Genomic DNA, 26,574 nt, shown 5'->3' on the forward strand with positions numbered 1-26,574 from the left:
TCGGTCAGCAACAATATATGGAGTCCCAATTGTTCCTAAATTTAGGGGCCTTTATCTTGCCTCTTGTTCAGAATTTTCTTAGTAGGGTCACCCATTGAACCCAGAGGCTTTAGCAGTTTCGACCTGGACCTTGAATTAAAGTTCAACACTCATCTCCATTTCAAAATATTGATATCCAATGCTCTATACCGGCTACAAAGAAGGCTCAAATGATTAAGAAGTTTGAGGACATATCCCTGAACTGACTCAAGGAGGTGTGAATTTGGACTTCATCGTGGTTCTTCTGGAAGATAGCATGAGGCAGAGCAGATTCTCCACAATTAAGTTATTTGTTAGGGGTAGCCCCGTCTCACCCTTGTTGAAGACCGATGATTTTGCAACTCCACATTCTAAATCTTGCAGTTATTGAATCATTCTTCTCCAGTCCTCCTTCACTCTTAGGACCCTGTGGCTTCTTAGTCACCTCCGTTTGAGATATTTTCCGCATTAATTCTCTATTTAGCTGGCCTTGTGCAGGTTTTTTATTGCCTGGGATTATGAGGACTCCTAGCAGGTGCATTCCACTTATTTATTAAGCAGGTTAACTGTCTCTCTCTCTCGCTCTCTCTCGCGCTCTCTCTCTCGCGCTCTCTCTCTCGCGCTCTCTCTCTCGCGCTCTCTCTCTCGCGCTCTCTCTCTCGCGCTCTCTCTCTCGCGCTCTCTCTCTCTCGCGCTCTCTCTCTCTCGCGCTCTCTCTCTCTCGCGCTCTCTCTCTCTCGCGCTCTCTCGCGCTCTCTCGCGCTCTCTCGCGCTCTCTCGCGCTCTCTCGCGCTCTCTCTCGCTCTCTCTCGCTCTCTCTCGCTCTCTCTCGCGCTCTCTCTCGCTCTCTCTCGCGCTCTCTCGCTCTCTCCCCTCTGGTCATCTAATGCACAGCTTCATGCTGGATCCTGTACTTGTGTGCAAGTACTATTCATTGGCCAGACAGTGTACGAGGGGGCATTTGCGGAGCGTAGACACCAAAACCATTCAGTGGGCTGCCTTTTTCAAATGTTAGTCTTCGCCTTTGCAGGAGGAGTTCTTCTTCCAGTTGTGTTGGATGTTTTCAGATTCTGCAACCTGAAATCACAGATTAAACCAATTTGGACTGGTGAAGTGTATTTTGTGGATTCCAGGTCAGAAGAAGCTTTGCATCTGTTATTGAATGGAGACCAGCAGCAACACTTGAACAACTGGATGAGTAGGTTTCACTTGAACAGGAGCGAAGCTTACTCCAATAAAGGAATTAATTGATCTCATTAGCCTGGACAGGTTTTGGGAACTGGGAGGGTGTACTTGCCTGCAGGCTGGCATGTGCATCTGGACACCAGGTTTCGCTAATATGATCATATGGTTATATTTTATGTTGATATTATATTAATACTATTATTAATTAATCACACATAGCCTCTATTGAGGGTTTGAAAAAGGTATAGATATCTAGATTTGGTTTATTCAATTAGAAATATGTAATGGTGATGTAGTATTTGGCAATACTTATCACAAAAATGTTACCTTTTTTCAAACACACACTAAAACCAGCTTGCTGAGATAGAGAATCCACTTTGTGCAGCACAACCTGGTGTTCAGATGGACCCACCATTGACCAATATCAGTAACACACACACACGCACCCCCCCCCCCCATACAAGTTCCACACATGATAAATGCAAAATTGGAAATTAACTACCACTTAACCATGGAAACTCAGTTGGCGGGGTGGTACAGGTAAAAAGACCTGTGCCCTTGGAATATTAACTGGAATGTGACGACAGCTCAGATGACCGAAAATAAACAAATCGGTGAAGCACCTCCCGTAATTTTAAATCATTTTTGAGTGACTGGAGTGGTAAAAAACACAGATCTCCATTAAAAAAGGGCTTGGCGGTAAGACTGCTTTTCCAAGCCATGCAGAGGACTTCTCTCCCATGGTCACCTCCGCTTATGTTGGACTGCTAAAGTTGCTCTTTGCCTGTAGACTCTTGGCCATTTCATTAGGAAATCATTCTAGAAAAGCCATCTGCATTTCCATAATAAATCTCTGCCTTATTCTCAGCTCTGAAGTTGCAAATATTTTAGGACATGGGCCACCTGCGAGGAGTAAGGCTTTTGCCTTCATTTCTATCCTGTGCTTGAGAAGTTTGTGGCCTTTATGGACAGTAACCTTTGGTATATTTGACCAAATAAGGTCTGAAGCACCTTAAAGTCCACACTATGGCAAAAACACCCCTTGGTTTCAGTCCTTTTCTTTCCCCAAGACGGGGGTCTGTGGCTGATGACTGCCACTCAGTGTGCTTTCTACTATTCTCAATGTGCTGAGTGTGGTCCATTCTGACTAGCTTCTCGGAAGCATCATTCTGCATTCCGGAGAACTGACCACCATAGTCTGGAGCTTTCAGCACATTCTTTGCAGAGTGTTTGTTTGACATTTGCAAAAGTCTTCTGCTGCCTTCAATATTGTCTGTCAAGGGGCAAATGTGATATTATACTTTGCTGCAAGGTTTCTACAGAACCGCTGGTGATCTCCGAATGCTTTAACTGTGCCTGGATTTTGATACGGGCCATTACCCCTCCTGGTTTTCCTCCATCCTATTTGTTATTTATCTGCTTACTTACTCTGATCCCCTTCTGTGATTTTTATTTTGCACTTTTGCAAATGGTGAGAACGTTCTGGTGCTCCAGACCAGACCTGATATTCGATATTTAGACTGCTGTGGATTATTTTCATTTGCACTTTCTTCACATTGACTATTATCTTAACCGGAAAGGAATTTGTCAGCATTGTTTTAATTTAGAACTTTTTTTTAAGACTGTGATGGTCCAGTCAGGATCACTCTTGAACTAGAAAAATTATGGTATCCGCCAACCCTCCCAGTGACTTTTAGAAGGATAATATCCAAGTAAATAGTGTTCAGATTGATGGTGAGATATATTGACCTTTACTGTCAAAAGGCAAATTGGGCTTTTAGAGGACTCACTCAAGCAAAGGCAGTAATGGCAATAGTGGTTCCTTTAGCTTATACCTGCAGGACTAATAGATTAACGTCAATCCGCGGTTTTTGTACCAGGTACTTTGATTGAAGAACTGCATCCCTAGGTTCGAGGCATATGAGCTGCAGATCTACACACTTTTGCATAGATTGCCATCTGGTGTTGGGCCCGGATGTTTGCAGTTTGTTTTTCCTCTTGGAAAGTCTTTGGAAGTCAAAAGGTCGGTAACTCCTCCATTGGTTCGTATTGCGCATGGGCTTCAGCTCCATGCTCAAATTGTTTTTTTCCGCCATCGGGCTCGGATGTAATATTTCGCGCTCCGGTTCCGAACATTCCAGTTCGACGATCGAAGCGGAATCCTCGCTCTCCGCGGTATTGTTCAGATCCTGATCTCCTCAATCACCTTCTTCTTCGACACACCTTCGATTCCAGTCATCGACGGCGGCCTTCGGGCCTATCCAGGCTCCGGTCCCGGCTGATGGAAAGAACTCCATTCAAGAAGTGCCCTCGATGTGGGTCCAAATTCCCCCACACCGATCTTCATGAGGTATGCAACCTCTGCCTCTCCCCTGAACACGAGGGTCGAGACTGTCCCGCCTGCAAGTCTTTTAGATCCAAAAAGACTATTCGAGATCGAAGAGCCAGACGAGAAATGGCGCACTCCTCGACTTCCGTTCCAGTCGACATTTTCGGGGACGACGTCGAAGCTCCGGGACAGCAGCACACCGAAGAGGACCTAGTCAGTGCTTCCGAAGCCGACGACTCGGATGTGGAGGACAGCACCCCGGCGCAGAGGGTCATGAGTAAAATACCCCCTCCCACACCCGCGCCGACACCCAAAAATGCTTCGGTCACGCCTTCGCCTCCGGGCCTAGGCAAGACCAAAGACACTGCTTCGAACACCCCACCTTCGGGCCGGGTGAAGAAGCCTAATAAGCCTTCCGGCGGCTCGGGCTCGAGCCAGCCTGCCAGCGGTGCCGATAAACACACTTCGGCACCGAAGAAAATATCGGCCTCTACCTCGACACCGAGCTCCACACCAAAGCCCTCGGTGTCGAAACCCAGCCTCTCGGTGCCGACCAAACATCATAAGACCCTCGGCACCGACTCTCCCGCGCCGAAGCCTGCCTCGGCACCGACCAAAAAATTAGAGGTTCCAAAAAAGCACGGCACAGACAAACCTAAAAACCCATCTGCCCCGAAAACCTCGGCGCCGACCGAACAGCCAGTGTCGCAAGAACTATTTACACCGGATCCTTTGCAAAAGACGCTTACCAAGGATCCAAAAACTGGACATTTGGCACTGTCTTCTAAAAAGAGACTTTTGGACAAACCAGCTCCACCTCCACCTCCAAAGAGGAAAGACTGTGCTACCTCCCCTTTCAGAGTGCCTTCCCCACCTCCTCCACCCTCTCCACCTCCGCCCCCTCCGCCTTCTCCACTCCTGCCTCATCGCTCTCCGACCCCGTCTCCAGACCATGATGATCAGGGGGACCCATACTACGACCCAGCAGATGTGCCACAAGACCCCACCCCTACAGGATCCCCAGACCCATGGGAGGATTATAATAATCCAGACATTCCAGATGTCCCACAAGATTACCTTTATCCATCCAGGCCATCTCCACCAGAAGACTCATTAGATTTTCACCACCTACTTCAGAGGGCGGCACATTACCACGGGGTAGAGCTACACACTGACCCAGTAGAGGAAGATTTCCTCCTAGACACCTTTGACACTGCATATAGGTCTACTTCTATACTACCTATGCTCAAAGGGGTAATAAAACATGCGCCAGAGGTTTTTAAAGACCCAGTCAGGGCTAGGGTCCTCAACCCACGCATAGAGAAGTATAAAGCTGCCCCCACAGATCCTGCCTACATCAAGGGGCCAGCGCCACTGGATTCCCTAGTGGTATCCACTGCAAGGAAGAGATCAAATTCCCAGGCGTCAGGCGAAGCACCACCACCTGACAAGGAATCAAAGCTCCTGGACGCGTCAGGAAAACGCACTGCGTCACAGGCAGCCAATATATGGCGTATCGCCAACACTCAAGCGCTATTGGCCAGATACGACAGAGCGCATTATGATGAGCTAGAAACCATCATGCACCATCTCCCAGAAAAATACAAAAATCGGGCCAATGAATTAATTCAAGAGGGTAAGACCATAACTAACACCTCTATACGCTGTGCCTTAGACGCAGCAGACACAGCCTCCAGGGCCATTAACACTAGTGTCCTCCTCCGTCGCTACGCTTGGCTGAGAGTTTCAGGCTTTAAACCTGAGGTACAAGCCTCCATATTAAACCATCCATTTGATCAAGAACATTTATTCGGTCCAAAGGTAGATGAGGCCCTCGAGAAGATGAAGAAAGACACAGATACGGCAAAATCTATGGGAGCCTTACAGTCACACCCTCCGAGGCGCTCCTTTCGCCGCTCTTCCTTTTGGGGCATGGGCAGAGGCTACTCCTCAGATAGCACGTCCACGTCCTACAAATCCCCTTCTTAGTCCACCTTCACAAGGGTTATCAAAGAGGCGGCTATAGAGGCAATAACAATAAAGGCAGAGGCAAAACAAATACCGCCCGCTCTGCCACACCGCCTACCCAATGACTTTCCCCTGCTCCCTCCAGACCATCCCACGCCGGTCGGGGGCAGACTACAAAATTTCCTTCACGTCTGGGAGTCCATCACATCAGACAGATGGGTGATCCAAATTATTCGTTCAGGGTACTGCCTAGAACTCACATCTACCCCCCCCAACATTCCACCCAGGCAACGCCCAATGTCACAAGAACATTCCACGTTACTAAAACAGGAGGTACTCTCCCTCCTACAAAAACAGGTGATAGAACAGGTCCCCCCCCGATCAGCTAAATGTAGGGGTCTACTGCCTATATTTTCTGATACCAAAATGAGACGAGACTCTACGACCTATCTTAGATCTCCGGCCTCTAAATACATACATACATTCGGACCATTTTCACATGGTAACACTTCAGCAGGTACTTCCGCTCCTCTCCCAGATCACTGGACTTGAAAGACGCATACTTTTACATTCCGGTACACCATGCTCACAGAAAGTACCTCAGATTTGTAGTGGACGGGCAACACTACCAGTTCAAGGTGCTCCCATTCGGGGTCACAACAGCACCAAGGGTATTCACCAAGTGCCTAGCGGTAGTGGCGGCACACCTCAGAAGACAGCACATTCACGTCTTCCCGTATTTGGACGACTGGCTGATAAAAGCCGCGTCCTACAACCAATGTGTACACTACACCGCCACTACAATCCAACTACTTCACCAACTAGGCTTCACGGTGAACCACCAAAAGTCCCAGCTAACACCATCCCACATAAAGCAATACCTCGGTGCCACCATAGACACCTCAAAAGCCATAGCCTACCCCAATCCGGCCAGGATTGCAAGCATTCAGGCTTTGCGTCAGAAATTCAGATTTCAACACTCCCTCCCAGCAAGAGTGTTTATGCAACTGATAGGGATGATGGCCTCTTGCATTTTCATAGTGCCTCATGCAAGACTCAAGATGCGTCCACTCCAAGAGTGCTTAGCGCGCCAATGGAACCAGGCCCAGGGGCAACTGACAGATCTGGTGTTGGTAGACGGTCGCACCCATCGCTCTCTGCAGCGGTGGAACACCACAAATCTTTCCAGAGGTCGACCGTTCCTGGACCCGGTTCCACAAATAATCCTGACAACAGACGCATCGCTCTCCGGCTGGGGAGCTCATCTACTACACCTCACAGTGCAGGGCACCTAGACGCCGCAACAAAAGTTACTCCACATCAACCATCTGGAGTTACTGGCAATCTTTCTAGCCCTAAAATATTTTCACACACATATTTTAGGCAAGGCAGTCCTTATTCGCACAGACAACATGACTGCCATGTACTACATTCAAAAACAAGGCAGCACACACTCTCCACAGCTCTCTCAACTAGCACAGAGGCATATGGAGATGGGCAATTCCACACAAAATCTTTCTCCTAGCCCAGCATGTCCCAGGAGTCCAAAACACCATGGCAGATCTGCTCAGCAGACAGATGCAGCAGATCCACGAGTGGGAACTTCACCCGCAAGTTCTTCACCCGTTCTTTCAAATATGGGGGCATCCACAGATAGACCTATTAGTCACCCACGAAAACAAAAAATGCCTAAGCTTCGCCGCCAGGTACCCGCACCCATTGTCCAAAGGCAATGCGATATGGATGAACTGGTCAGGCAAATTTGCGTACGCCTTTCCACCTCTCCCACTAATTCCATTAGTGGTGCGAAAGCTACAACAGCACTCCCTCACACTGATTCTAGTAGCTCCAACATGGGCCAGACAACCGTGGTACACCACGCTGCTGGAACTGTCGGTAGTGCAACACCAAAAGTTCCACCTCTCACCAGGCCTCCTAACCCAGAACCATGGAGAGATCAGACACCCGGACCCAGCTCAGCTCAACCTTGCGATCTGGCTCCTGAGATCCTAGAATTCGGATACCTTCACCTTCCCCCTGACTGTATGAACGTCATCAGAGAAGCTAGACGCCCTGCCACTAGAGCCTGCTACGCTGCCAAGTGGAAAAGATTTGTTGTTTATTGCCATAACAACACAATCAACCCTCTAGACGCATCCATACAGCATATCATATGCTACTTACTCCATCTACAAAGATGTAACCTAGCATATACATCCATTCGGCTACACTTTGCAGCAATTGCCGCTTACCTACAAAACAGACAGCACCTATCACTTTTCAGAGTATCTGTCATTAAAGCCTTCTTGGAAGGCCTAAAACGAATAATTCCCCCCAGAGTGCCACCCTCACCTGTGTGGAACTTAAATATAGTTCTCACAAAGCTAATGGGACCGCCTTTCGAACCTTTGCTTAAAAGCAAACTGCAATTCCTCACATGGAAAACAGCTTTCCTTGTAGCCATCACCTCCCTTAGGAGGGTCAGTGAGATACAAGCACTTACTATACAAGAACCTTTTCTCCAAATGCACCCGAACAAGGTTGACCTCCGTACCAACCCAAAATTCCTACCCTAAGTCATCTCACCCTTTCATCTAAACCAATCGGTAGAATTACCGGTGTTCTTCTCGCAACCTCAAACTGTTGCAGAAAGGGCTCTACACACACTGGATGTTAAAAGGGCCTTGCTTTACTATATCCAGAGAACACAACCTTTCAGAAAGACAAAGCAACTGTTTGCCTCTTTCTCTCCACCTCATAAAGGCAATCCCATCTCTAAATCGGGGATAGCTAGGTGGATTGTAAAATGCATACAGATTTGCTACCACAAAGCAAAACGCACGCTATCTGTTCCCCCTAAAGCCCACTCTACAAGAAAGATGGGGGCTTCTATGGCTTTTCTAGGGAACATCCCATTAGATGATATCTGCAAAGCAGCTACATAGTCAACACCGCACACTTTCACTAAACATTACTGTGTAGATGTGCAAACCAAGCAACAAACTAGTGTGGGCCAGGCTGTACTAAAAACACTATTTCAAACCACTGCAACAGATACCGGTGGTCGCCGCTAAGGTTGGGAACTGCTATATAGTCTATGCAAAAGTGTGTAATCTGCAGCTCATATGCCTCTAACGGAATATGCTACTTACCAGTATGCATCTGTTCATGGCATGTAGAGCTGCAGATCTACACATGCCCACCCGCCTCCCTGGCTACTTGTATCTGTTCCAGTCTATCTTATTTAGATACAACACACATGGGTTTCTTCACTGTTATTACTACGCTCCATCTTTCCCTGTTGGCGAAAAGCAATCTGAGGATGGAGCCGAAGCCCATGCGCAATACGAACCAAGGGAGGAGTCTCCGACCTCCTGACTTCCAAAGACTTTCCAAGAGGAAAAACAAACTGCAAACACCCGGGCTCAGCTGCATACTGGTAAGTAGCATATTCCTTTTTTCAGAAATCTGTAAAATCTCATGTTGAACCATCCTTTGGGATAGTCACTCCTATGGAATCTGTTCTGAAGAAGGACTATGTTGACATAGTCTGCTAGTTAAAGAAAAGCGAAGTACCTGAAACAAAAGATCCCCACACTATGCTAGCATCCCTTGATTCATAACCAGTACAACCACTCTCCTTTTGTTAAGGGCAAACTATGCAAAACTAGATACTTTTAGCTGCAAAGATTGATTTGTCTTTAATGGAGGACGCCCAACTGGCTGTAGAAAAATTTATAGGAAAAATGACCACTTATACTGGTTTTGAGTTGTCTTATATGGAGTGCAAACAGTTTCTGTAGTTATTCCTGGCAACATGAAATATTCATTAGGTTTATGGAACATTCCCTTGCTGTAGAATTTAACTCTACCCAAACATTATCAATGTAAATAATCTTGGGCAAACCCATATCAATGTCAGAGATGCCATATACAAATATTATAAATTCCTTGCATAATACGTGTCACACTATTTCGTAAATCTGCCTTTTCTTGGTATAGCTGAAGATTACCCTATAACCAATTATGACTCATTTGAGTAATAGTTTCTGATTTTCATTATTTCTTTGTTCTGCAGAATAGTGTTTCGGAGACAGACATGCAGCAGTCTCCTATTACTCCCAAGTCTTCTGGGCCCAGAGCAGGTATGTTATACTACATATTTACTTTGCCACATGTGCTTAGAAGTCTCTGCCTTCCTGAAAATGTGGTGTGCTGATTTTCCAGCTGGTCCCTTCTGTTCTGTCAGTTCCTAAACCTTTCCATTGCAGTTTCCAGATCCAATCCAGAGGCTGCAATGAGAAAACCACAAGAAAGCTCTCATCTTTTTTTGTTTATCAAATCCTTAAATTGCTTTTGACTGAGTATGAAACTTGACACACGTGTTAACAATACATTGAATAATTTGTTTAGCCCATCTCTCATTTATCTTGTGTACATCCCCTTTAAATGAGTAGCAAGCTGTTTGTTCTTTGTCTTCCAGGAATGATATAAACATCCAGTATATCTGGCCCATTGTTCCCTTTAATGCCTTTACTATTTCTACTGTAAACATAGCCAGGCTCAAACATTACTCCTCTTCAATTGGCATCCATTATTGTATTATTACATTCATTAATAATTTTGCTGCTCCAAAATTTCAGTCTTAGCCATTATCTTGTAGATGTCCACAATAACAGAAAATGTAAATTTTCCATGGAAGTATGTGAAACTCTTCAAAGGGACATATTAATCCTTGACCTTTTCGCACACACATAAAGCCAAGGACAAACATTGGATAAAGTGGTCCCAAATCTTTTTCTTTTAAACTCGTTTAAAGTCATGCATCCTGTAACACCCCAATATCTTGACTGCATTGTGTGAATGAGCAAAAGGTCAATTTTAGTGGCGCTGGCCAAATATAATTCAGGCCTAGGATAAGCAGAATGTTTTATGTACTTCAACTAGCCAGGGCAGTGTCAGACGTTAATTCCATGGCAACTAAGACTATTTTGATATAGCAGTACTGTAGGATTTGTCCAGAAGTGAATTCAATATAGGACTGGCATAATTGCTGCTTGCCTGGTTATGTGAAGTATACCTAGTTAATACATTATTATTTTTTTTAAACCATCTTTAAGTTTTGTAGCAGTAGATAGCATAAAGTACACAACGTATAATATTTTAGCTTCTTAATGTGGAGGATAGACTCAAGAGAGTGCAATCATTTCTAGAGCAATTGCAGGAAATAAAAAGACCAACATTTTAAACTATGAGCCTTCATCACTGATATAAGGCATTGCAGAATTAGGTTTTGAACATTGGATGGTGGCTTTGGCAAGCCTGCTGCATGCATAGTAAGTACGCTAACATAATGCCTGTATTTTGTAACTTGACTTGCTATATTCCTCCATATGGGGTCTCACTGTTCCACTATGGTCGAGGATCAACTATGGAATTAGTCTGGAGTACGTGCATGAGTTCATCCCATGCTGCTGCTATGGGACGTGAACATAGCCCAGGGACCTCCTCCCGCCACAGACTCCACCCTTGATGAGTGGGGTTTGCCAGTACGGGACCCCTGGGAGCGACGCTTCCTTTCACTTTATCGCTATCCGAGTCTAGCCAGCAGCAGCACTAAATCGATGAAGCCGGTGGTGGCCACCTGCCCATTTTCATCTCTATTGGCCCCAGAAACAACTGCCTATGTTGTTCAGCTCATGTCGACCCATTATGTGCAGTAGCGTAGTTCAAATGTCATTCTAGAAGGTACTTGCCAGCGGACAGTGCCAGAACATATGCATGATGATAGCTTGAGGAGCTGGTCAGCAAAGACAAGTTGGAGATGCAAAGAGTATATTCTGTGGAGTAACTATGTGAAATAGGCCTTCTGTCTATATTGGAAGTGGGCATTGTGAGAGATCTTGTGTGGATAAATAAGTGTTCTTTGCCATTCTTCGGGGGTCATGGGGCACCTTAAATCTTGTCCCCATTGCGCACTCAAGGCAGCAAGGGAGGAGATGGTTCTACATAGAATGGCTTGTGTGATCCATGATATGAGCTTCTTAACACTGGCAGATGAAGAGTGTTTAAGTGAGTGGGGGTTTGGTGACTGTAAAACCCCATAGACTTTCTAGCTAGAGGACCGAGCATCTGTGTTAAAAATTGCCCCGCCAGGAGGTCGGTTTGTTCAGACAGGAAATCAGACAGGATCATGCCCTCTTGAAATAGGCTCCCCAATGCGGTCAGGCCCAATAAGTCCTACAGTTCTCACCTTCGCGGCCCGCCACTTCTCGGAGGCCGCCAGAGTCTGCAGAGGGATGTCCGGTGCAAAAGCGCCACCCCAGTGATATCCACAGGCCATTCCTATATCTGGTTTGTGCCACTTGGAGTAAAGTGGATGGGGAGGTATGTAGCGATGCTTTAGGAAGGTAAAGTTCCCGTACTTTATGTAGCGTATCTCTTCCAAATGTGGCTGATACCTCGCTCAGATTGTGCCCAACCAGCCAGCCGACCACTGAAGCTGGGCTGCAAGATAATCGTGCTCAGAACTATGTGCCCAAGTCTGCCGTTATCTGTGGGTAATTGCATTTTAGTAAGGGCAACTCTTCGCCTGCCAGCATTCTAAACCAAGTCGCCCAGCATAAGGAACATTCTGTAGGGAAGAGTAACAGGTAGGTTTGCAAAGTAATAGTTTCCTTAGGAGCATCACACTTTTAGATAACTCGACCTGGCTCTGTACAGTGGAGGTGAAGGGATTTCCAATTGCAATTTTGGACAGTGTGGTGATGGCTATCATTACTTTGCCCTCAAGAATTTTGGGAGCGCAGTGATATATATTAGTAGCCAAATACCATAACACGTCGTCTTCACATTTAATCTGGTAATCATCTACCACAATAGGCGATGGTGGGCAATCCCGCCGTAACCAAAATAGACATGTTTTTGAACAGTGACCCAGAGACTCTCTTGAAGTAGTGCAATTCTCGAATTATACTTTGCACCCCTTCCCTTAAATCCTGAACATAGAAGAGAACATCATTGGCATACAATGATACCGTGTGTGTCTCCCCTCGGTTAGGAATACCCCAGGTTCTTAAAATTCTATTCAGATAAAACCAAAGGTTTGCGCAAGTCTAACCAACTATTCGTGGCTTACAGCGCACCACAAAAAGGTTATCTCCTTTCTCAGCAAAGCATTGCCAGGTGAATATCCAGCGTGATTCACTACTGTCATCAAGCCGCAGGCAAGCCGTTGCAGACGTCCGTGCATGCCCACTCTACAAGAGCTGTATCTGCTTCAAAAACACTGTTTGCTGGTGTGTTGCTTGAGGACATCTGTCGGGCAGGTAACTGGAAGAATACACACACATTTACCAGATATCTGAGAGAAATCTGCGGTTCGCAGTCATACAGCAGTGGGTCCAACTGTGCTCCAATATCTTTTTCAATAACTGAGCTTGCCTCTTTCTTCTCACCATCCTATACTGATTCTGCAGATTTGCTCTTGATCTCTTATTCTTGTTTATACAAATGTGTGTGTGTATGTGTGTGTGTGTGTGTGTGTGTGTGTGTGTGTGTGTGTGTGTGTATGTATATATATATATTCACTAATAAAACCATAGGTTTCACACACGTTATGGTTAGGAATTAGCATTTAAAAAACCTTGCAAATTCACCGAAAAAACCATAGGTTTCACACATGTTATAGTTAGCTGGACATTTCTCTCGTACAAAACCATTGAAATTCCCCCGTTATAGTTAGTTCAGCTAACTATAACTCGCGCGACCGCAATCCACTGCTGATGACGTCACATATTACATCACTGTATTCACTAAGATACTGTTAATAAGTCAGTTATACAATTAATTTTACAAAATAAAACCATCCATTTAGACACTTATTTACCCATTTATTCTTCCATTAACCTTTAGATACACATATATAAAAAATATTTATTTTTCAGAAAGACACAAATTCACTGGATGATGTCATCAGTGATGTCATTTGAGATGTCATCAGTGAGGTCATGAGTGATGTCACTGACCATGTCATGAGTGATGTAATATGTGACGTCATCAGCAGTAGATTGCGGTCGCGCGAGTTATAGTTAGCTGAACTAACTATAACGGGGGAATTTCAATGGTTTTGTACGAGTGAAATATCCAGCTAACTAACATGTGTGAAACCTATGGTTTTTTTCAGTGAATTTGCAAGGTTTTTTAAATGCTAATTCCTAACTACAACGTGTGTGAAACCTATGTTTTTTTTAGTGAATTTGTAAGGTTTTTTAAATGCTAATTTATGTATGTATTATTATATTTTTTATATATTTTACAATAAACTACCTATGTATACAGTTATGGATTGACTGTATCCTTTAATATGGAATGGCTCAGCTCTTTTATTTTGAATTTGGATAAAGTCGAACAGCATAGTTAATATATTCTATAAACTTATAAACAGTTTAAAATGGTATATTGTTTTAAGGGTTTTTCACGGTGCGATTTTTTGAAATAAAAGAAAATATTTTTTTCACCCTTCGGGGTCCTTCAGGGACCCCCTGACAAAGGCTAGGGGGTCAGGAACTCTCTACCCTGCCCCCTTTTCACGTTCTCCACCTTTCTTTTTCACTGTCACACACAAAATGGCGTCCGACACTTCCTGATTTCGACCGATTGGAATGTTGACTGACATCTAACCACCTATCAGAATTACGCTCGCGGACATTTGGTGCGCGCACGGTGCGCGCATATAGATATTTATGTACTTTTAACTGCAATTTTCTCAGGAACTACTGAACAGATTGACACCATATATGCAAAAGGCACATGCCTGACCTGAGGACTACCTCTTTGCCAAATTTCAAGTAATTCTGTTCAGCCGTTCGGGCTGTAGCTTGGACTAAAGGTCCTATGGAAAAATGCATGGGGAAAACGCGTTTTGGGACCCCCCCCTTTTTCTCAGCCCCCGCTTGACGAATCCCCCCGAGACATTCAGGGTAGGAGTGGAGTGGAGCGCCCCACCTATTTTGAAAATTTTGCGAGGATTCGTCAATCGGCGCAAAAGTTATTCAAAATAGAATGTTGCGGATTTCCTATGGAAACACGATCCTAACTATAACTATCTACTGGCGACCGCCAGTAGATAATGTGTGTGTGTATATATATATATATATAGATATAGATAGATAGATATAGATAGATAGATATAGATATAGATATAGATATATATATATATATATATATATATATATATATATATATATATATATATAGATATATATATAGATATATATATATATATATATATATATATAGATATATAATCTACTGGCGGCTGCCAGTAGATTATATGTTATAGTTAGGACCGTGTTTCCATAGGAAATCTGAAAATTCTATTTTGAATAACTTTGGCGCCGGTTGACGAATCCTCGCGAAATTTTCAAAACGAATGGGGCGCTCCGCTCAACTCCTACCCTGAAAGTCTCGGGGTGATTCGTCAAGGGGGGGGGGGGGGGCAATAAAAAAGGGGGGGTCCCAAAACGCGTTTTCCCCATGCATTTTTCCATAGGACCTTTAGTCGAAGGTACAGCCCGAACGGCTGAACAGAATTACTTGAAATTTGGCAGAGAAGTAGTCCTCAGGTCAGGGAAGTGCCTTTTGCAGGTCTGGTGTCAATCTGTTCAGTATTTCCTGAGAAAATAGCATTTAAAAGCATATAAATATCTATACGCGCGCACCGTGCGCAAGCGAAATTCTGATTGGTTGATTGATGTCAGTAAACATTAGAATCGGTCCAAATCAGGAAGTGTCGGCCGCCATTTTGTCTGTCGCACTGAAAAGGAAAGGTGGAAAAAAGGTGGAAAACGTGAAAAGGGGGCAGGGAAGAGAGTTCCTGACCCCCTAGCGTTTGTCAGGGGGTCACAGAAGGAATCCCAAGGGTGAAAAAAACATTTTATTATTTTTGAAGAAAATTGCGGGGTGCGCGCACGGCGAAAAATCTTGAGAAAAAAAAAAAATTAATAAATACATAACAGCATTTAAAAAACCGTACAAATTCACTTAAAAAACCATAGGTTTCACATATGTTATAGTTAGGAATTAGCATTTAAAAAACCTTGCAAATTCACTTAAAAAACCATAGGTTTCACACAGGTTATAGTTAGGTGGACATTTCACTCCTAAAAAAACAATAAAATTCCCCCGTTATAGTTAGTTCAGATAACTATAACTCGCGCGACCGCCACTCTGTCACAAGGATGATGTCATCAGTGATGTCATGAGTGATGCCACTGATCATGTCATGAGTGATGTAATGTGTGACGTCATGAGCAGTGAATTGCGGGCGTGCGAGTTATAGTTATCTGAACTAACTATAACGGGGGAATTTCATTGGTTTTTCACGAGTGAAATGTCCACCTAACTATAACCTGTGTGAAACCTATGGTTTTTTAAGTGAATTTGCAAGGTTTTTTAAATGCTAATTCCTAACTATAACGTATGTGAAACCTATGGTTCTTTAAGTGAATATATATATATGTCTGAATAGCTAAATCTATCTGCAGCTATATCTTTTGCATTTCTATTTTGAAATGTGCTTCATAACTGCTTTATAATCTTATTCAAACATGTGAATCTATGAAAGTTCACATGTTGGAGTAATAAAATGTTACTTAATTATAACTGTCTTTCTCCGATATTGGAATCTTGCCTAGATTCACATGCAGCCCGCCCCTCTCTCCTGTGACAGCTCACCTTTCTCTCTTGTTTTTTTGGTGCATATCTCTTACACTCGTGCTATGAAAATCTGAGGGAATGGAACTTCTCACTGGGGTGTTCTAGAGGGCAGGGCAAACTGATTGGTTGAAATCCATATTTGGTCTCTTTTTAGAAAAACATGTGCTACAAAATGATGAGGCCTAGGGCCTTTCTGGTCTGTTTAACATTGCATAGCTATTTTAGTATACTGTTTGACTTCCATCTCGTCAACTGGGAATGATTCAAGCATGTGAATCTAAGAAAGATTCCAATACTGGAGAACTACAGTTACCGGTAAGTAACTTATTTTCAATCGTTCAGCTGATCCTAGATCCTAAGCACATCATGTTGTTGGAGCACTTCCACATGACCACTCTCCAGGACATCATTCCGCTGCTCTGATAAGGGAATTTTGTAAAGCAGCAGGAACTAAAAGACATCCATTTTTATATCCCAATCCACCCAGCTCACCGCTGGTACCTTCAATTTGTGATAAGCAGACCAGTGTGCCAGTCAGAAGTTCTGCTGTATAAAGTCACTATGATGCCAGTGGTGTTATCAAAAGAGGTGGTGGCTGCAAAGCTCCGCACAAACGCTATCTGCATCCTTCAGTACTTAGACAACTGACTTATAAAGAACAGCAGCAGGCAGCAGTGCCTAGCGCACACTCAAATTGTGGTGCCCCTACTCCAATGTCTAGGGTACACTTATTGGTGTCAAACTTGCAATTCCAATCCCGGCAAAACCAGTCCTTCCTATGCTTCATCCTAATGTTATTATGCAGAAAACATACCCCAACGAGGAGTAAGTGAAGGCATTCCAACAGCTCCTGGTTCATTTTCAGACAGGATGTTCCTCCTGGAGTAAGCACTTTAATGAAACTGTTGGAAATGATGGCTACGTACATCGCAGTAGTGTTGCACAGGAGGCTGTTGTTGGAAAGTTGGTTTCTGTTGCAGTAAAACCCCCACCCTCCCCCCCACACACACATATTTTGGAAGATTTCTGATGCACTTTGATTAAATGTGCACTGGGTCCCTGCTAATTAGGTTCCCAGTTCCTGTGTTTTCTCTCAAAACTGTTCCTTTGTTTCCACAACTGGCACACCTCTTGTACACCTATAAGTCCCTTGTAAAAAGTATCCCTTGTACTGAGAACTTTAAGACCAGAGAGGGTACTTAAGGGCTGCAGCATGTAGTGTGTCCACCCTCAGAGACCCCTCACCTAACCTATACACTGCCATTATAGACTGTGATCTGAAAGAGACACGTTAGTGATAGATTCCATACCTTAGAATATCCCCAGGCGTCAGACTGGATCTGGAAAGTTTTGCTAGCAGTACCCCTGCGCGTCAGTAGGTGGCGTTGTGCGGATCCGCATCCGTCGCTGGCGTCGTAAGCGCCAAGATGACGTCACGGAGACTACTTAGGCGCCACCCATGCGCACTGATGTCAATTTGTTCTTTTTCTGCGCCGCAAGCGCAGATCTGGTTAGAGCACGTACCTTAGTCACTTTTTGACTACACTTTTGAGACTTTTTGTCTCCCTTTTTCTCCGTGGTGCACGTAGGGATGCCTGGATATAAGTCTTGTGGGGCCTGCTGTTGCAATATGTCGGTGGCGGATCCCCACGATGTTTGCTACTACTGCCTGGAGTCCGACGACGACTCCCGGTCCTGCCAGGGACCGTTCCCGGGAACGCTCGCGGGGCTGCAGTCGTCGCTCCTCGGGCTCCAAGTCTTAGCCCTCGGGTTCAGGTAAGCCATGACCTAAAAAGAAGTCGAAGAAGCGAGTTCGCTCTCCGACGTCCTCCCGATGGTCCTCGGATGCGGACGAGGGGGACAGGGGTTCTGCTCCGGCAGCTTCTTTGGAGCCTGGGAGTCCCGCAGCCTACCCGGGTACATCGGCGACTCCCGAACAGTTGCAAGATTTTCTTGCTACCATGGACTGCCTGTTTAGGCCTCGGGCTCCCACCGGCGCTTCTTCGGGCCCCGCGGTCCCGTGTACGGATCCTGTGGGGCCGCCGGCGGATTCAGCTTAGGCGCCACAGGATCCTGCGCCGTTGGCTCCGGCCCCGGTGCCACAAGGTCCAGCGCTGCCGGCTCCGGCCCAGGCGCAACCCTCGGCTCCGCCTCCGGTGCCGTTTGTCCCGCCCTTGCCCCGGTTCTAGGACAATTTCGTTCCTACCTGGAATCCGCATTTGGGGGCGGTGCTGGCTCGGCTCCGTTCACGGCGCCGTTTCTGACGCCATGTTCTTTCTCCAGCTCTGCCGCCGCGGTATTTTCCCCCTGCGCCAGAGGTGGAGGATGACTGGTAGGGGTCCGAGGATCCTCTTGCCCATCAGTGTGACTCCAAGCAGGACTGGGTGGACGACTTGGAGGACGCCGGCGACCTTGATGTCTCTTCTGACCCGGGGTTTGCCTCTCCCCCGCCTACCATGGAGGAGGGCGCCTCCTACACGATTGTGCTCTGTAGGGCAGCTGAGGTCCTCAACCTCGATCTTCCTACAGTGGCCCTCAAAACTAATCTCCTCACTGAGGTGCTCCAGACAGTGTCCACTTCGTTGGAGCCCCTGCTTCCCTTCAATGACGCCTTGTTGGGCACTTGGTCGAGGCCGGCCACAGGGGCCCCTGTGGATAAGAATGTCGCCAGGCGTCACCGCCCGGCGCAGGGTGACCCCGCTTTTCTGACGACTCATTCTACGCCTGAGAGCCTGGTCATCCAAGCCTCGATGTCACAGAGTGCTTTTCCTACGGCCCCGCCGGATAAGGACTCTAAGAAGCTGGAGCAGTTCGGTAAGCGGTTGTTCTCTTCGGCCAGCTTGGGGCTGCGGTCCGTGAACACCGCTTGCTTATTAGGCCGCTATTCCCACACAGTGTGTTGCGCAGGTCTTGCCTCAGAGTCCTGAAGCGATCCACGCTGTACTGTCCCAAGCTGTTGCTGAGGGTAAAGATGAGGCTAAGTTCGCCATTCGGTGTAGTTTGAACACCGCGGACTCACTGGGTAGGGCGATTTCTACGACTGGCTTTGCGTCGCCACGCCAGGTTGCGATCCACTGGGTTCTCGCCCGATGTCCAGAGCTCGCTCATGGACATGCCCTTTGATGGCACTCGCCTGTTTGGCGATAAGGCTGACAGTGCACTGGAGCGTTTTAAGGACTCGCAAGCCACGGCCAAGTCCTTGGGTACTTCTGCAAAGGCCCCGGCCACTCATGGTTTTCGTTCCTTTCGTGGCCACGGCAGAGGCGCCCAGGCACGTTCCTTCAGCAAGCCTGTGCAGAACCAGTCTCAGCGTGGCCGCGGACGCGGCTTCCGCAGGGGTGGGTCTGGGAATCAGCATGGGGGTCAGTCCACCCCCGCCCCCACTGCTTCTGCCTCCAAACCTTCCTAATCAGAGGTTTGTGGTGCACTCCACGCCGGTGGGTGGCAGGATCCACCACCACCTCCGGCGCGATATCACATCGGACAAGTGGGTGTTGCAGATCATCCGCAGGGGTTACTCCCTGCCCTTTCAGTCCTCCCCTCCAGCCATGCCACCTCGGGATCACTTGATACTTCTCCAGCAGGAAGTCACGGCCCTCTTGGCCAAGGGGGCCATCGAGTGCGTTCCTGGGCCGGAAGTAGGGAGTGGTTATTATTTCCACTACGTTCTGGTCCCCAAGAAGGACCAAGGGGGCCTGCGCCCCATCTTGGACCTCCGGGACGTCAATAGCTTCCTCCGGAAGGAGAAGTTCAAAATACTGACTCTGGCTCAGGTCCTGGCTGCCCTCGACCCTGGAGACTGGATGGTAGCGTTGGACTTGCAGGATGCATATTTTTATATCCCTGGCCCACCGGCGTTACCTGCGGTTCACGGTAGACCAGGAGCATTTTCAGTTTGCCGTGCTCCCCTTCCACCTGACCAGATCCCCTCGGGTGTTCACGAAAGTGATGGAGGTGGTTGCAGCTCATCTGCGCAGGTCAGGGGTGTCAGTCTTCCCTTACCTCGACAACTGGTTGTTAAAGGCGGGCTCGCCCCAGGCAGTCGTCGACCACCTTCAGACTACGGCCGACCTCCTGCATTTGCTGGGGTTCTCCATCAACGTGGCGAAGTCGCACCTGAGTCCCTCTCAGAAGCTCCCATTCATCGGAGTGGTTCTGGATTCGACGCTGTTTCGGGTTTATCCTCCCGAGCAGCGAGTCCGGGATTTTCAAGCTATGGTTCCGATCTTTCAGCCTCTGTCTCGGGTTTCAGTCAGGATGACCCTCCGGCTTCTGCGTTTGATGGCCTCCTGCATCCTGCTGGTGACACATGCCCTATGGCATATGCGGGCTCTGCAGTGGGACCTGAAGTTCCAGTGGGCCCAGCATCAGGGCGACCTGTCCGATCATGTCCAGATCTCGGAGGGCACTGTACGGCAATTGCAGTGGTGGCTCACGAATCGCGATTGGGTCAATGGCAGATCCCTCTCCCTTCCCCAACCGGAGCACACAGTGGTGACTGATGTGTCCCTCCTGGGATGGGGAGGCCACTTGGGGGAGGTGGACATCAGAGGCCTCTGGTCTCCGGCGGAGTCCCGGCTCCATATCAATCTGTTGAAGCTTCGGGTGATCCGACTTGCACTAAAGGCATTCCTTCCCTCTGTCCTGGGAAGCGTGGTGTAGGTGTTCACGGACAATACCACAGGCATGTGGTATTGCAACAAACCGGGTGGGGTGGTGTCCTGGACCCTATGTCAGGAGGCTCTGCGACTCTGGACATGGCTGGAAAATCAAGGCATCGCCTTGATGGTTCAACATGTGGCAGGTTCACTGAACGCCAGGGTGGTCAAACTCAGCTGCCAGTGCTTGTTGGATCACGAATGACGTCTGCACTTGGACATGGCGCAAGGTCTCTTTCAGCAGTGGGGAGAGCCTTGGTTAGATCTATTGGCCACCGAAGAGAACGCGCAATGTCAGCAGTTCTGTGCGTTGAAGTTTCCAAGACGGCACTCGCTAGGCAACGCTTTTCGGCGCGAGTGGAGTTGCGGTCTATTGTACGCCTTTCCACCTATACCACTTCTGCCCAGAGTGCTGAAGAAGATTCGGCGCGACCGGGCCCAAGTAATCCTTTTTTTTTTTTTTGTTTAAACATATTTTTATTATTTTCGTACCAACATCCCAATACAATTCCCACAAGAGCCCCAGCACCCCACCGAAGAGCGTTACATACGACATTTCAACTGTGTATACATGGGAAAGGTTACCCTTCCCGCTTGGGCTCCCCCCTCCCACTCCCTCCCGCAACCCATGTCAGTGCGCCCCGGTCTGCCTATACTCCCCAAGATGCGGCCCCCCCTATTACTATGACTCGTGCAGGGGTATTCAAACCCATCTCTGGCAGCTTGGGTTTTCCCCCAGCTTCAGCCGCTTCGGATGCGTCCTCCCACCATCGTGACCCCCCCTCCTACTCCCCGCTTATCGCTTCCTCCTGTCGGTCAGGTATGCTCCCTTCCCCTCCACCGTCAGACACCAGCCTCTGAAGTTCAACCACCAATGACTCCCATGCACGGGCCGTCGCTAATGCCTTGTCGTCGTTCCTCCTATGCGCTAATTGCAAACTAAGTGTGCCCTCCGCTCCTGCCCATTTCGCAAACGCCGTCCTCCACCTCAGAAAGCTAGGTCCCACCCTTGACTTCCAATGCATGGTTAGCTCCCTCTTGGCCATAATCAACCCTAAGTCATAGAACCTACTAGTAACCTTCGTACGGCGGGTGTGGGGGAACCAAAGCAACAGGCAGGCCCCCATCTCCGAAGCAATGGTGCGCTCTGTCACTTGATTCAAGCGTCTGTCGCAGCAGCAGGGGACGGTCCTCCACCCGAACCTGTCCAGCCTCCACCTACATGCGTGGAGATTGAGCGGCGACAGTTGATAACTTTTGATCTTCCTCCCGAAGTCTGTGATGTCATTCTGGCTGCCATGCGTCCCTCCACTAAGACGGTGTATGCCTGCCGGTGGAACAAGTTTTTGGCATGGTGCACAGTTGAGGCCCGTCTTTCCGAAGTCCTTCTGTTCCTTCTTTCTTTGGTCCAGCATGGCTCTGCTCTGGGCACTATCAAAGGTTATCTTTCGTCCATCTCCGCCTTTCTGAGGCTTCCAGATCAGCCTTCTCTCTTTAAGTCCCCGGTTGTTAACCGTTTCCTAAAAGGCATTACGCACACGTTTCCTCCCGTGCCATTCATAGTGCCTCAGTGGAACTTAAACCTTGTTTTGAAATATCTGATGTGCGCTCCCTTCGAGCCCCTTCATATGTGTCCTTTGCGTCTTCTCACTCTTAAGACTGCTTTCCTGGTAGCTGTCACCTCTGCCTGAAGAGTTAGTGAGCGAGCTCCAGGCTCTTTCTTCCAAACCTCCTTTCTTTTCTGTTCATCCGGACAAGGTAGTTTTAAGGACCAGTCCTTCTTTTTTGCCAATGGTTGTCACGCCCTTCCACATCGGGCAGACCATCTCTTTGCCCACCTTCTTTCCGCCTCCGCATCCTTCAAAAGAGGAGGAGAGGCTCCACCATATGGACCCAAAACGTGCGCTCTCGTTCTATCTGAAGCGCACACAGCAGTTCTGGGTGGATCACCAGCTCTTTGTTGGCTACGTGGGCGCCAAAAGAGGTCGGGCCGTGCATAAACGGACCATCTCTCGGTGGGTCGTTCTGTGCATCAAAGCATGTTACTCGTTGGCTAAGAAGGAGCCTCCTGTGGGCTGTGCCCATTCTACCAGGGCGACGGCAACCACTACTGCCTTGGGATGCGGCGTTCCCTTGCAGGACATTTGTCAGGCAGCTACGTGGGCCTCGCTGCATACGTTTACCAAGCATTACTGCCTTGACAGTCCGGTCCGGAGAGACTGCATCTTTGGCCGTTCTGTCCTCCATGACTTTCTGGTGTAATCTTGTTCACAGGTCCTCCACCGGGGTTGGTATTGCTGGGGTATCTATTGTAAGGTAAGGAATCTATCGCTAACGTGTAAAGTTACTACTTGTGTAACAATATATCTGTAAAAGACATTAGTTGGTGATGGATTCCTTACCGCCCCACCCATCCTCCCCATTCTGCGAACTGATTCTAGGATTAAGGTCATCCCCCTTTCAGGGCCCTAGTTTCATAGAACCAGTGGTCAGTTTCTTGCATGGCTCTGCGTTCCTGGTGCAGAAAGTAGTGTACAGAACTGACGTCAGCGCGCATAGGTGACGCCTAAGTAGTCTCCGTGACGTCATCTCGGCGCTTACGACGCCAGTGACGGACGCGGAGCCGCATGATGCCACCTACCGATGCGCAGGGGTACTGCTAGCAAAAGTTTCCAGATCCAGTCTGACGCCTGGGGATATTCTAAGGTAAGGAATCTATCACTAACTAATGTCTCTTACAGATATATCGTTACACAAGTAGTAACTTGTACGTCCCTTATAAAAGTTACCACTGGTACCAAGGTCTTTGTGACCAGAGAGGTTCTCTGAGGGCTGTAGCCTGTATTGTGCCACCCTCAGAGACCCCTCACCGAACTCATACAGAGTGCCGTTGCAGACTGTATGTTTTGGTGCAGACAAAACTGAAGAGTTAACATGACACCCTTCCCTGTGTACCAGTACAGAAATCTACTCCAGTTGCTTGGAAGCAGCTTGCACTACAAATGAATTTATCACTTCATTGATTGGAATACAGTATTATTGTTCCTAGATAATACATAGATCACTCCTGCAATTTATATGGCATATAAAAATGCCTGAGATTACATTATGCTGAAGAAATACCAAATTCTTCAACAAGCCAAATGCATTGCGGGGATACAGGATCCCTTCTTCAGGGGAAACTAGAAAGAGATTTGCGTGATTCTTGCTTTTTCTCCATCCATGAAGCTAATACATGCTATTGAATTGTTGAGAAACTGTTCTAAAAACACAAAACATCTTCTCATTCTCTCCAGAAATGGTTATAACACAGTCACAAGCAAACTTAAACGACCATCACCTGTGTAGTGCTGGTGGTGTGCCTAAAAAAACTGTACCGAATTGGCGAAAAGTGCTGAAGTATAACAGAAAGTGAAGACAGATATAAGCATGAACTCTTTTCTACAGTGATGATGCAACCTTGCAAACGTTACAAAAGTCCCAATTTGGGATTGAATATGATCAATCCTCAAACATTGCCCATGAGTTGGGATTTTTCTCTTGGAAGACCAGAATTGTTAGACATGCATGCTTTCTTGATATACTGAAAATATGCATTTATTTATAGTGTCAACACAATTGGTTTCTACATTGTGTTGCTTTTGCTGTGCTTAATATGGTATTTAAGTGCGAGTTTCAACTGCTGAAATTTGTTTAAGTTGTCAAAAGTAGAGGCATGTATTGTATATTATTTAAATGAATCCCATCTCTGTATGCCATGCCCATAAACTCTGCCTGTGGCATAGGTAAGTCAGTCATTTAGCTGGCCTCACTGCCCTAAGGCAGGGTGCACTATACCACAGATGAGAGCATAGCTGCATGAGCAATATGCCCCCTACGGTATCCAAGTCCATTCTTATACATTGTAAGTGCAGTGAAGCCATATTGGGTACATGGACTGGGAGTTGGTCATTACAAACTCCAAAACTCCTTGATGGCTTTACCGAAAGCTAAGAAATTTGGTACCAAACGTCTCAGCACAATAAACCCACACGGATGCCAATGTTGGATTTATTGTAAAATACCCTCAGAGGGCATCTTGGAGATGCCCCCTGAAAAACGCCCAACGCCCTATGGTGCAGCTGACTGGTCTGCACTAGCCTGCCAAACACAGACGTATTTCTATTTAGGGGTCCCCCTGAACCTTGATCCTCCGATTCCTACAACCTGCAAAGAACGATGAAAAAGATGCTGAGCAGCAAAGCTTGAAGACGATGACTGACTTGGTCACAGCCCTACCGGCCTGTCTCCAGCTGAAGACCACACCTATCCTGTGGCCAGCAACTTCTAAGAACCCCAGGAAGACTGCCATTGTGCAACAAAGACTAGATTTCCCTTGGACAGCGGCCCGGTCCAGAAAACTCCAACTTAACAGACCCCGGATCTGTCACCTCCTGCCCACTCTGCACCAGACGCCCACGGCCTGAGTGGCTCACCTGTCCAGTGAAGTCTCCCATTAATCTGGACCTTAACTCCAATGGTGGCTGACCTCTCCTGGACGCCACAGAGTCGCCTGCAGCCTCTACACTAATGGTCCCTCTGACCGTGACCGGCTCTTGTAAAGAAAATCCAACACCAAAGGGCGCACCCCTACATTCTCAGCCCTGACCCTGGGGAGCCCAGCCGACGGTGGCCAGCCCTTCTTGGACATCTCAACTTACCTGCCTTGCCAGAGGTCACCTTTCAGCCAGGCTCCTGGTTCGAGCTTGCAGTCTTTGTGTGACCGAGATTCCCCATTAAAAAGTATTGGGCGTCCAACGCTGATTTGCACCCAGCACCCGGTCACCCCTTTGCCAATAGTGGTGTAAGGTTGGTGCTGCCTTGTGGCCCGCACCCATGCTAGGATTAACCCCCAGGGCCTGTACCCTGAAACCGCGCATACCTACTTGCAATCAGCATCTTGTTCGGTGCCCCAGACTCCATTGGCTATCATTGATCCCAGTGACCTCTGCAGCCGGCCGCCCTACTGCCGCTGGTGTTGCAGTACGTACCTTAAACTGACCCTTGCCCAGCGTTAGTCCAATCCCCGAAGACTGGAAGTGGAAGAGTTAGTTGTGTACTTACCTGTTCTCTTCCAGGGGATCCTCATCAATAGTCATAAGCACATGAATATTCCCGCCCATGCGCTGGGACCCTGGAAACATATAAAACATATATGTGGAAACATATATGTAGCTCTAAAAACATATATATGTATATCACAATAAACACAATGCAGCCCTCCATACAGTAAAGCCTGAGCAATGTAAGAATTTCTCTTGCATAAATATATAACATTCCAATAAAGCAGGGAGAAAAAACTGCTTTAATGCATCATAGAAATCATACTCCTGCAAAGAGGAATGAAAAACATTGCCAGCCCATAGGCTGCATTGTAGAAACAGTGTAGAAAGCTGAAAAGCTAACCCACAGAAACACAGAATGAAACTGGCACCGTGCAGTTAAGGCAGCCATGACCCCTAGCTTCCCATCATGCCTCAGGGGTGACAGTTAGGTCAGTTGTTCTTTCCGGCTCCTTCTGTCAGGACCCTGGTTAATTCAGCTCTTTTTTCTGATTTCTGTCAGAAATTGTCTACTTTTTCTCAAAGGTTTCTACTTCGATGTCTTTTTACTGTTGATGTAGTTTTCTGCTATTTTTGAGTGAGTTGAGCATTATTT

At 47.2% G+C, this 26,574-nt stretch overlaps 1 protein-coding gene across 2 annotated transcripts in view; it reads left to right on the top strand.

Annotated features, from left to right (window-relative positions):
- The window catches only part of NSD1 (nuclear receptor binding SET domain protein 1), a 1,235,760-nt gene that overhangs the window by 698,381 nt on the left and 510,805 nt on the right, over positions 1–26,574 (top strand). For both annotated transcript variants that reach the window (XM_085618316.1, XM_085618317.1), the window contains exon 9: positions 9,579–9,645. In XM_085618316.1, the coding sequence (XP_085474442.1) occupies positions 9,579–9,645 (67 nt within the window). The remainder of the gene's footprint in view (positions 1–9,578; positions 9,646–26,574) is intronic.

The sequence above is a fragment of the Triturus cristatus genome, chromosome 7 (assembly GCF_964204655.1).
Source record: "Triturus cristatus chromosome 7, aTriCri1.1, whole genome shotgun sequence".
Taxonomy (NCBI): Eukaryota; Metazoa; Chordata; class Amphibia; order Caudata; family Salamandridae; genus Triturus; species Triturus cristatus.